Below are 12,390 nucleotides of genomic sequence, written 5' to 3'. Positions count from 1 at the left end.
TTCTATGGTATGGAATTTAACTGGTTGAGTCTGACATGCACATTATATAGACTGCAATAGTAATACCAAGCTCCTTGGTAATACCTTCTTTAGAAAAAACAACTTTGATTCAAGTTGTACAGAAAAGAAATCATTTATTTCTTATCATACAAATCTCCACAGGATAAAATATAGTACATAGTATTTGACTTATAAAATATAACTTGCTGCACCTTGTATGCATGAAAATTGTATGTATCCTATTTTGCATGTCATTTGAATTAATGCATTATGTCAATTTATGGGTAGAGTCCATTCCAAGACACCATGAGGGTTTTTAGGCGATATTTATAATTAGTCTGAATAATTTTGAATAAAAGAATATCTGATCCATGATGATTAAATTCTTTTCAAAAAATTGACTAAGAAAATACTCATTTATTTGAATTTCTCCGAATATTTTAGAAACATTTTAAAAGTAACTGTACAAAAATATCTTTATTTGGAATAATTGTGAAACCTCTGTGTGATTATTTCAGATTTACAAATATTTACAAACATTTGTAAACTTTGCCAAATGGTAAAATTAGTTTATTGCCCCCATAAAAGTAAGCCCTATTGTTGCATGTGTATATTTTTAGATTTCACTGCTGGGTACTGGTGGATCCTTTGTGGTGGGCCATTGTTGCATGGCACCCAACCATACTTAGCAAGGATGTGTGAATTGCTATCTTCCCAGCCCACTGAACCATTTACAAAAAATGGTAGAAAATGGTAAATAATGGTAGAATGCTGTTATCATTATTTAGAAACAATTAGAAGTATCCAATTCGACACCATGAATAGTTCCAAAGTTTTACAGGACCAGGGAAATATTTATAAAGTTAAACAGTGTTAAAAATATTTCTGAAGTATCAAATGTCCTAGACATATAATTACAAAACTTTAAAACCAATTCTAAACAATAGCAACAAACATCCGCACGGTGTCTTGGAATGGACTCAAAATTACTACAAAATATGGGTAATACAATCTGGATTATACTGCTACATCATTGTGATGGTACAGGATTAATCTCAAGCTTTTTTCCACAAATAAGGACCAGTTAACCATCATCGTCATCATCATCTTCGTCATCTTCACCATCATCTTCATCATCAGCATCTTCATCTTCCCCCTGCTCCACCACTTCTTCTCCTTCTTCCTCATCCTCTCCTTCCTCTCCATCACCATCTCCATCTTCTCCATCCTCCTCTCCTTGCTGAGCCTCAGGAGAAGCAGCTGACATTACAGACCCTGTAACCTCTGATGGAGGCACGTCAGATTCCTCCATTTCTGCTGGTAACTTTGCTAATCCCGATTTATCCTCTGCTTTACCACCAACACTCTGCTTTGATGACTCTAGGTCCGACACAGACTGTCCTGTTTGTGTTGTTTGTGAGGTTACCGTCTTGATCGTTCCTTCTGACATCTTGGATGCAGATTTAGTTCTGTCGACCGTTTCCTTATCGGTTATCGGTGACCTTGTGTCGGTAGTCTCAGACACGGTGGTGTCCTCATGTTGGATGACAAGCATCTGAACATCGTTCTCCTGCTGTTCCCGTGGCGGTTCCCCAGCGGCTGGTTCTACCACCTCGTGGTACGTCTGCACTTGTGTCCAGTGGGTCTCGCCACTCTCCCCCTCCTCTGGAGTGGACTGGTCCGGTACTGCACGATGACCCTCGGGGCTCAGACCTGCACTGGCCCTTCTTTGCATTAGAGCTCGGATTTCAGCATCTGCCACACTCCACGGCGTGTCCATACGGTCCAAACCGTCCTCGCTAACAACGATAGTGGGGTGGGCGGAGCTTCGACTCTTGGACCTACTGGTGACGGCTCTTTCCTGATGGAAATAGGAGCATTGGTTATTCAATGAATCACTTTAAATGCTAACCATTTCTCTATACATGTATCTTGTAGTCCCAACTAAATCACTTGTTTGTAATGTTTGAAAAGTCTTGACTGTCTTGTGTGGATAAAAGTTCATCCTACTCCCAGTGCTGGTTAGTTTTCAACCTCCACCCTTCATGTCTTGGTTCATGATCATGTACATGTGTATGTACTACAAAAGATTCCAGAAGTCTGTCCTTACCTTTGTGACTGGAGGTTCTGCTGACGACAACAGCCGGCCTTTGTTCTCAGTCCTGTCATCCCGCTGTTCCTTCTTAGTGATCTTGGCAGCAACGTTCCCCCTAGTGCACAGCCTCCCCACTTCATTCTTAATAGCCTGAAGTGTCTCCAGGTCCCCAGTGGGAGTGAGCCCAAGAGATTGAAGAGCCTCGACCACTTCACTGTGTTGGGAGAAGACAGCTACTGTTACCACAATTACTGATATGTCAGCAGTGTACATACAACATGTATCTGCAACATCGAAATCTTACATCTATAAGATCATGTGTTCAGCTTTTCTAACCCCCCCCTCGAAGGGCAAAACTTCTGAACAAAATGGTTGAAATAGAACAGCCTTTTGTTCAGTTACCTTCTGACAATGTCGTCAGGCTCTACAATGGTCCTGTCCTGGAGAACAGCGATCACGTCCTCATCATGGAGCCCCAGCTCCGTGATGGCGCGGCACGCCTGCGCCCGCACGCCGGGCGTGTCGTCGTACTTCAGCGCCCAGAGAAGCTTCTCCACGATCTCTTCAGTCATCATCCCAATCTGACCAAGGGCTGATGCAGAAGTAAGGACAGTTAGGGTTTGTGTCCAACTGACAAGAATTAGTCCTCAAATGTTGGCAGAAGTTTAACACAGTAACTGTTACCTTTCATGTGAAGCATCCAGGAAATCATTAGATACATGTATGCACAGTTTCTCTTTTGAATACTTACTGTCAAAAATCCTCAAAACAAAGGGTAATTAATGACAAGGAGGGGGGGGGGGAATAAATGAAATAAATAAGATTAAAAAAAAACACTGGACAGTCACCTGTAACAGTAGTGTAACAGTGGGGGCTTTAAGTAGTGCTAACTGGCCATGCCAAACGCCTGTCAGGCTTTTGGCTCGATCAGTTAGACCGCTAGTGTTGTGATCCTTAGGACCCGGGTTCGATTCCCGGGTCGGTCGGGATATTTGTATATATTGTTTATTTCTGTTCTACTCGCCCCTCTGACTTCTTACATTGGCGCCCGACGTGGCCCTGGTGGATAACAGGCCGGAGATGTGCCTGCCCACAGGGTGCTCGAACTCGGAGATTCGAGGACGAATCTTGAGAAGAAGAGGGGGAGTAGTGTAACAGTGGGGGGTTTAAGTAGTGCTAACTGGCCATGCCAAACGCCTGTCAGGCTTTTGGCTCGATCAGTTAGACCGCTAGTGTTGTGATCCTTAGGACCCGGGTTCGATTCCCGGGTCGGTCGGGATATTTGTATATATTGTTTATTTCTGTTCTACTCGCCCCTCTGACTTCTTACACACCACCCCTTTACCATGCTGAATGTGACAGCCATTATGGATTCAAAGACAAATACTGGTACTAGCTCTTAGGCTGATTAAACGAGTTCTGTCTACTGACCATGGATAGCGTGTGCCTTGACCTTCCAGCAGGGGTCAAACTGCGCCATCTCCAGGAGCGTGTTGAGTGCTGCGTCGTCCGTGATCCGGAGGTGCCCGGCGGTGTTGCAGACTTCGATCCGGACGGAAATGTACGGGTCCTGGAAGCACTCCATGAACGGGGGGAGCAGCCGGGCCGTCATGATGCCTGCATGAGAAGGTATGAGGAGAAGGTGGTGTTATAAGGACAGTAAAGAATGCAGGAGACCTCCTGAACAGGGCAATGAGGCAGGCTAATGTACAGGAGGTGAAACATCAGGACTCTCAGTCAGAGGTGCACATGTATAGCATAAAACATGACATCTAACTGAATTCAGCTTGCTGCTGACAGACTGGAGTTTATCAGATATCTAGCCATGATTCCATCTGTGTAATGATTGGGTCCAAATCACTACATTCTACATGCAAAAAAATATTTTGGTGAATTGAAGTCTGGCTCAATTAATGTACAGGGAAGTGAAGTGCAATTTCACGGACCCAGGTGGCCGATCTTGTTCAGTGCATCGATTTTCTCTCGTTCGTTGCCGTTGGTGAGACGTGAGTGCAGGTTGTTGTGGACCTCCTTCCCGTGACCTGTGCGTCCCAGGGTCTGTGCGGCGGCCTTACGTACCTCACTGCTCCAGTCATGCCACATCAGGGTGGACAGCTTGTGCATCAGGTCCTGAGGAGGGACAGGGTCACCTCTGTTACTATGGCAACAAGAGCTCAACTGACTACATCAGTGACTGTGTCTATGTTTCAGTTCGGGATTGATTGAGGAATGGGTAGATAGAAAAATCCAGGATAAAATAACATTATACCAAAAGAGTTAGTGAAACAAATTCCTTGCAAAAAATCTCAGTTTGACCAAGCAGTCTTTATCTCCTGTTTGGTAGATGTACAAAATGGAAATATTGGTGGATCTACTGAATCATGTTCATGTACACAAAGTATACAGCCCAGGAAATGCTTCAACCTGTGTGCTGAAAGGAAACAACTCCTGTCCTGTGAAAAGCTAGCTTTCTGCTGTTACCTTGTTGATGGGCCCATACAGCTTGGGGATGACCTTACAGGACAGCACACGCCTGGTCCAGCTGCTGCTGTTCAGCTGCTCTGCCAGCATGGAGTGTACCAGTGTCTAGAAGAGAACAGCAAATACAGTCAGTTTGACTAGACTAGGGGAACAATGTGCTGTTACAATTGTACACAAACCTATTTCAATAATATGTATTTAAACAACTGTGAAATATTTTGTCTGTATCATATTTTGACCACAAATACAAAGCTAAAGACATTACATTAACATTCTAAAACACAAACTTGATGTGCATTTTAGCTTTCACATTAAAGCACAAATACTTTTGCACAGTGATACTCGGCACATTGTGGAGCAACTAGTCAAAATATAGATAATGATTAAAGGTAGCAGGTAATTAGACAGTGAAATGTAAGACAGATACCTGAAGAAAAAGATTAGGTACAGTGATTTACAGTTGAAAGTTGACAAATTTTGGCGTATATTTGTACCGTGTTCTGGCTCATCTTGCTGAGCATGATGATGGCCTGGTCGCGCCGCATGTCGCTATTGGTGTTGAACAGCTGGAACACGATCTCGCTGACGATGTGAGGCTCCACCTCCCCTGCCGTGGCCAGGCACTGCGCCGCCAACCAGCGCTGGGCCGGGCCTCCCTCCTGCAGCATGCTGTACAGGATGACTCTCGCCTGGGGGAGGAACACACAGGGTTTAGACTCGCTCTTACAGTTAACTCAATGGTGCAATGGTTTACTCTACCCGCAAATATTGTTAGATCTGATGATTTAAAGTGCTGCTGTTCAGCATTTTTTTTCATGAAGCCATACTCCGAAAACTGTGAATGTGTAACGTTAGCTTTTCGTACTGAATGAATATGAGATGAACATTATATCATAAGGGGGGGGGGGGGTTACAAGACTAATGAGGAGATTTAAGTTTTGTAATTCTTTTTTAGTAGAATTTCTACCTGTCATCCATTCCCTTAGGCTTGATACCATGACAGTTTCATGACCAGTGCATATATATATCACCTTGTCGCTGTGCTTGTCCATTGTGTAGAAGCAGATGGCCGACGCCATGCGTACTTTAAGTACGGGATCTTCCAGAAGGCGCTCCACTCCTTCCACTAGCCTGATGGGAAGGACGCCCTGTTTGGGGCCTACCTCCGCCTTCATCACAACCATGCCGGACTCATTGGACAAGCTGCAGGGAAAACATCAGGGAAGTTTAGCCATGCTTCTTTTGGTTTCACTTCTCCCTAGTTTAATGCTAGTTCACCTTTATCTGCAGGGCAACCTATATCCATTTTTATATCAAACAGAATTATTTTCAAATGATGGGGTAACCTTTTTCCATTGTTGCATCAAACTGCAACATTTTCAAAATCGCTCAACATGGTATCATGAAATTATACCGTCTTAAAAAACAATGGACATATATATATATATATATATAAAGTGGGCAAAGGTGAACTAGCATTACACAAAGCTACACAATTTTAAACTTTCCCAACAAACAAACAAGATTTGCTGATCCATACTCATCGTCTGGTAGAGCCCGATGGGCTGCAGCACGACAGCAGACGGTCACGGCGATGAGGCGTGTAATCTCGTGTACATCCTCCATGGATTTCAGCAGGTCGTCGATGGTGCAGTCCTGCCACTGGTTCTTCAGGTAGAACTTGTCTCGCCACTCCTCAACTGGAAACAGGAGGACAGAAGCAAGTCTGAAATATCTGCCCAAACTGTCAGGTACTGGAACCATCTTTTCCTGCTGTGCAACATAATTTGCTACACTAGGTCTTCATTTTTCTCCATCTTAGCATAAGAACAGTGAGGTTTCAATATTCTATGGTTCTCACATTAAATGGAGACTTGGTTAATCTGTATCTCTATTTTGCCTTTCAAGCCTAGTATAACTTCCCTTCAGCGTAACACAGTGTAATGCAATGTTGGGCTCCCTTGGAAATCAGTTTTTGAAAACTGTAGGGACTACCCTAAAAGATGAATAAATAAATAGATAAAATGTAGAACCAGCTGCCGCTGTCTGCAAAGCTTGTGTGTTATTTCTATAAAACTGGAGGTCACAGTATATATAAAGCTTCAGAAAGCCAACACTTCAAAGGAGCAACAGAACATGCACAGGAGGAGCAAACAGTGTGTACAGCACAAAGAACGTTCATGGAACAATTCAAACACTAATAAACCACTTAACGTCTAACACATTCTAGGGAATCTGGAACAGAAAAGAAATCAAATTTGATTATCAGGCAAATTCATAATAATGAATATTAGAGAAACATTGGCAGATGCCATCCTAAATGTTTTATGACATTTTCCCTGCTGAACCTACGGTGGTTGTAATGTAAGGAGACTTGCTTCACTGCAGAGGGAGGTTTCCTGGGACCAAAGTGCTGAAGCGGGGGCAGGTTCAGCACATCGGTAAGATCTGACAGGATTACAGGGAAGTTTGAGGAAGGTATAAAGAGGTCCATCCATCCTTCTGTCCTAAAATCCGTTTGTCCATGCATACATCCGTCTGGACAGATCCATCCATCTGAATTTACACAGAGATTTACGAACCAACAGGTTTCCAAATGGATCATAGGTCTGGATGGACAGAACATCCACTTTAAACCTTAAGATGAATGAAAGTTGTGTCTTCAGCCATTCACCTGTCACTCATTCATCCATCCTTCCATGCCTTTACCGAGTATGATCCTTATCCATCCTCCTCTAGACAGCAATGTGGAAAAAGAGATGGAAAAGAACATGAAGTGGATGATGTACAAAGGTAGATTAAAACAGCATTATAGTGTCTCTAAGACCCAGGCAATTGGACATAAATGTGACAACAATAGAGAAACCTGACTCTACAATCCAAGAATGCAACAGTCCTTAGCTTAAGACTGCCAGGGTGGTTACCTATTCTCAACAGTGGGTCGGCATCCCGTTCCTCTCGGGCCTTCTGTTTGCCATCGTCTCGCTTCTTTGGTGACGTGTCCTCCGGCTTGGGTGGAACAACGCCCCCTTCTGATGCAAACTGGAAAAACAGGGTGTCAGTATGACATTAACATCAACGGACAGTGCCTCCTGCACGTCTAACCACCATGGCTTCCTATAAGCCTCCGTCAAAACAAAAGTACGAAGAGATAGTACAGTTTGTTATTTCTAAGATAAGGCTAGCTCTAAGCCCAGCTGACTCACATCTGCAGGCTCTGGTAGTTTTGTCCAGCGCTGCAGGCCCTTGATGATCTTGGTGGGCTTCCTGGCCTGCTCCCTCTCCTCCTCCGACAGCCACATGAGCGGGTCCGGCGGGTACTGGGTCTGCAGCTCTGTCTTATACTCAGCATGGCTGTCCATGAAGATCCTGTGTCTGTCTCCAGTCTTCTGGTACACCTGGCTTGCCATTCCTGTAGGTGTGAGGATAGACATCACCTATTATGGTCTGGCTTGTTTGTTTCAGAATTTAGACATGTATCAATGTTTAACTCAAGTCACTGAAACAGATCTTCTTGGGCAGATGCTTTGTAGCCTGTAACATTACCTCCTGAACCAATTCCACTCTATATTTGCACATGTTTTGGGGGAACTGCATACTAGTAATTCAGTCAAGGTAAATCAGAGGAAAACTCAATCTGGAAATTGGACCCACCAGAGAGCAGTTCCCTCTCAAACTGATTAGTGGTTCTGTAGATGAAGACCTCCAGTGCAGGGTTCAGGAGCTCCTCTAATGTAGGCGGGGGCGGCGGCTTTAATGGCTTCACCTGCACCACATCTGCTGTGTTGTTGGTCGCTCCTGAAGTGCAACAGTAGTCATGATAAACTAGCAGTACCACCTGGCTTACTAGCACAACCTTTCCAACGAACAATCCAATGGGTAACATTTCTGTACACTTGGTTGGATTAACGATGCTATTTTTTATCATTACAACAATATAAGCTATACTCCATTAAATGGCCTTAAAATAGCTAGCCGAGTAGACAGGTCAATGGATGGGAGATCAAGAGGTCGAAGGTCTGATTCCTGGCTAGATGTTGTGTTCTTTGGAAAGTCCCTTGACTTTCCTCACCCCACCTAGGTGTAAAAATGGGTACTCGATTTCAGTTGGGAAGGTAAAAGGCGATGGAAGGAGAGATATGGGCTCTGCCTTCCAATACCTTACTCGTAGAATAACAACCCACTGGCCCTATAGCCTGAAAAGGCTATGGATGTACAATACTTTGAATCCTTTCTTTTTAAAAACTTTAAAATGTGCGACAAGACTCACCTGGTTCTCTGTACTCCACTTTCTTGGAATGTCTGCCAGGAAGCTGGTAGAACGTGCCCAGAGTCTGGCTGGGGTCCTCATAGGGCACAACAGACTTGGACTCTGGTGATGTCGGTGCTGTACCTGTGGATGATGTAGTACACACTTCAGAGACTTAGTGTGGACATGGCAGGATGACAATTGGATAGTTTCAACATCACAGCCTAATACAATAATACCAATGCGCTAATTCTATGATATTAACAATAACTTGTCTTTGAAACATTTGAAACCACTGATGGTGATCGCTGTTGTTAATTGGACAGCATCTGAAGGAAACGAGCACAGAGGATCGTGTGTAGCATAGGCTTTTTTAAAAGTACTAATTCTTTAGTCCTGCAATATTTCTTTATGGTCTGTGCCTGAAAGATATAGCATATATAGTACGGACTCCAGCTGTACACTCATCAGTTGTTGTTTTTTGGGTTACTGTGCACAATACCTTGACATCAGCTAAGGAAAAATTGCCTTGAATACATGTTGTGTTTATGAGTTCACTTACCCTTTCCTTTTGTCGGTTCCTTTATTGTTACTTTCTTTTTGGAGCGATCTTGTTTCAAACTTAGGGACGTTTCTTCCTTGTAGACAAATTCTGGCCTCTTCCCATATCTCTGCACCAGAAAACTGTCCAACCTTTCCTTCTGCTCCCCTGCAGGAACTCTCTCCCGTACGATCCACCGCGCCGTGCCACGGCTCAGCTTGGTCATTACGTACTCGTCCCAGTCATGTGGAGCCCTTGTCTTGACAGGTGTTGGAGCCGCCATCTCACCTTCAGTCCTCACCTCTGCAACATCACCAGTATCTGTCCCTTTCTTCTGCCCTTTTCTTTCCTTCACTTCTGTAAGGAAGGCTGTTGTCTCAGGCTCAGTAACTTCTTCATCTTGTGCATCTTTCTCTTGCCTTTGTTGTTCCTTCTTTCCCAGTGGTCTTAACCTATAAGGATGTCTCCTCTGCAGGTGACAGGGCAGATGTTTGGTGTCCAGGCCCCTGCGGTCGTGTCGTCCATCCACTATCTTGGACCTAGCTGTTTTTACCTTGATGATGTTACGATAGTCCAACACTTGTTTCAGTCTATCTGAACTGTACGGAAGTGTGTGCACGGCACGCGATTCGACGACATCTGGTGTGAATGTCAAGTCGCAGCTAATCTTCTTCAGGTACGCTGTAGGGACGTCAGTTTTCTCTCGTGTGAGGTAGGTGACAGGGACAAAGGGACTACTTGGTGCAGCTGGGGCATGGTCACCAATCTGTGGTATTTTGATCCCCGACCCCACAGGGAACAACGGACGGTCCACAGACCCGGGTCCATGGTAGCTGGAGGGAGGGGGGTGAGGAGGGGGGTGGTAGCTGGTGGGGCGGTCGATAGAGTCGCGGTGCTGACTGGTAGACATGGTGGCACTCTTCATCACTCGAAGACTCTGCAACATGAGGAAAAGGCCTTTCTCAAGCGGGCAAAATTTTACATGAGACCAAGGAGAAAACAGCTTGAGTGATTGATGAGAAGACTGTTTTAATTTTTACCGTACAATGTTCATAAATATATCACGCATTTTTAGGATGGGTCAAGATATATGTGCATTACGACCAGTCTTTGCAATACCTTTCGAATCCTTAAACAAATTATGTGTAGACTGCAGGATTATGCATTGAACTGCAGTTGGGTAATAGTTTTACGCGGCTGGACACTCGTTTGTGTCAATCGCTGCTAACACGAAAAACCTACCATATTTCTGAGGTCTCATAACATTTTGAACCAAAATGCAATCTAGTAATACTTACGATGAAATATACAAAACCACGTGCATAACGGCTTGCTTGAAGTTGCGACCGAAACTTGAAAATTATCCAATCAAACTTTTCAAAGCTGCAGACTTTTCTATCTGGGCGCCATTTTTGTTTACGGGTGTTTCTACGACAACTGTGAACGAGAGCGGCTCTCTCGTGCCCAGGATCATTCTTACGTCGCAAAAGCAAAAGCGACCTCTATTGAATTGCTTTCAAACTGCATAAAGCCAGTTGATTGCATCTCAAAGTCGCAGATACAGTCGCTTTTTTTCGCAAACAAATAATCTTCTGGCATAAACAATGTTAAATCCACAATACGATTTCGTCTCAGACGTAAGGTCCCATCTGAAGGCTCAGGAAAATGGCTTCGCAGATGACCGAAAACTAGGAAAGAACGTCAGAAGAAGGAAAGGGCATTGTCCGCAGACACTAGGGAATGAACTACAACGCAAATCAACGTTTAAAAAAAAGACTACAACCTTCTCAATCATTTGATCGTTTGCAGCCCCAAGAGCAAGACTGACGTCGGTCTGTCTGCAGCACGGTCTTTGGAATCCCCCACATTTGGACACATTTGATCTTGATAGATCTCCGTCCATAAGCGCTCAGTGCGATTCATGTATGGCGGGACTAAAGGTGGATTGCTGCGAGGAAATGTGCATTCCTAGGGCTATGGTAAGCCGTCAGAAGGCGGCATCTGCAATAAGAGAACCCAATCTTCCATTTATTACCTCGACCCTTCTGTCGAATACAGTGAGTAAGGGATATTTATACACCTGTGGATTGTTTCAATACGGAAAACAAATAAAAGTGCAATCAAATTCTAAGGTTTGTTTCTTTGCACACGCACGCACTCAGACATACACTCACAATCGCAGTTACATGTATTTTGCAGTCATAGCTTTTCAACATGCTGTGGGGTCATTTTGGAAGTATATGAACTCCAGGGTGACCTCCCACGTTTCTATGAAAATCAAATGCCTCCCGGCACGCTTGTAAATGCCATGTCCGTATCAGTCAGAACAGAACCAAATCCGTTCAAACACACCACCTACAGGGCTGTTTGTACGGTAGAACTGCCGACACATGGGGCAGAACGCTGAGGCAAGTTATCGGCCTCACACCTGTGGCGCCAAGGTACGCATCTATCTGCAGGTGTCCGTTCGTCACAAGTATGTAACGATGTCGCTTATCGAAAAAACACAGCCGTCGCCCCCCATATTTCTCTAAGTACACTCAGTATGACCATTTATTGCTTTCTCGCGGTAGATCCCGTGGCTTTGGCATACCTGACGTCGAAGTAAGAGCTAACACCCCCCGCAGGGCAATAACCCCTGCCATACACTGTGATTACCCATATGTATCATGGGGGAAAATCTGGGTTATATTCAGGGCAATTCCATTGGATATATGTAATACCAGAGTAGGGTTGCAGCAGACCACATAAGACTGCAACTATGTTATGCTACTTTTTTCTTCTAAAAATTACTAAAACTGTTTGTATGCGGTTTTGCATAGCGTATCGCTTTGAGATGATCAAACAAAACGCCATTCACCCGAATCCACCTTGGTAAGTCCCTTGACGAAGAGATTCAATTACCTTATTCAACACAATGTAGATCTGGGCCACTTACCCATGATCACAAGTAGTTGCATTGATATTGTATTCAATCATACGTCGACAACATTCCGCTGTAGCCGCCAAAATAACATTTATTGA

The 12,390-nt window shown here is 44.2% G+C and overlaps 1 protein-coding gene across 2 annotated transcripts; it reads right to left on the bottom strand.

The window, feature by feature from the left end:
* Positions 1 to 108: 108 nt before the first annotated feature.
* Positions 109 to 10,854, bottom strand: LOC118408925 (HEAT repeat-containing protein 4-like). 2 transcript variants are annotated; one of them, XM_035809786.1, is made up of 17 exons: positions 10,665 to 10,854; positions 9,388 to 10,303; positions 8,847 to 8,969; positions 8,231 to 8,374; positions 7,783 to 7,988; positions 7,501 to 7,618; positions 6,929 to 7,024; positions 6,117 to 6,276; positions 5,608 to 5,779; positions 5,071 to 5,265; positions 4,577 to 4,681; positions 4,042 to 4,225; positions 3,527 to 3,712; positions 2,498 to 2,687; positions 2,111 to 2,309; positions 985 to 1,861; positions 109 to 289 (listed from the first exon to the last, which is right to left on the bottom strand). In XM_035809786.1, the coding sequence occupies exons 2-16, from the start codon at positions 10,289 to 10,291 to the stop codon at positions 1,085 to 1,087; spliced, it is 3,759 nt and encodes a 1,252-aa protein (XP_035665679.1). In that variant the 5' UTR covers positions 10,292 to 10,303; positions 10,665 to 10,854; the 3' UTR covers positions 109 to 289; positions 985 to 1,084. The 2 variants fall into 2 exon arrangements, with proteins under 2 accessions (XP_035665679.1, XP_035665680.1); XM_035809787.1 differs by lacking the exon at positions 6,929 to 7,024.
* Positions 10,855 to 12,390: the final 1,536 nt, after the last annotated feature.

Source organism: Branchiostoma floridae, unplaced genomic scaffold (genome assembly GCF_000003815.2).
Source record: "Branchiostoma floridae strain S238N-H82 unplaced genomic scaffold, Bfl_VNyyK Sc7u5tJ_517, whole genome shotgun sequence".
NCBI lineage: Eukaryota > Metazoa > Chordata > Leptocardii > Amphioxiformes > Branchiostomatidae > Branchiostoma > Branchiostoma floridae.
Note: the sequence above shows the minus strand (reverse complement) of the source record. Positions and strands in the feature narration are given on the sequence as shown.

What these genes read in the sequence shown, in the direction of transcription:
- LOC118408925 (XM_035809786.1), bottom strand. Translation starts at nt 10,291, where the DNA reads ATGAAGAGTGCCACCATGTCTACCAGTCAGCACCGCGACTCTATCGAC. An exon ending in GAACAAGATCGGCCACCTGG is followed by an intron (nt 3,713 to 4,041) that starts GTCCGTGAAATT and finishes CTTCTCATGCAG; the next exon opens with GCATCATGACGGCCCGGCTG. An exon ending in CCTGACGACATTGTCAGAAG is followed by an intron (nt 2,310 to 2,497) that starts GTAACTGAACAA and finishes CTCCCAACACAG; the next exon opens with TGAAGTGGTCGAGGCTCTTC.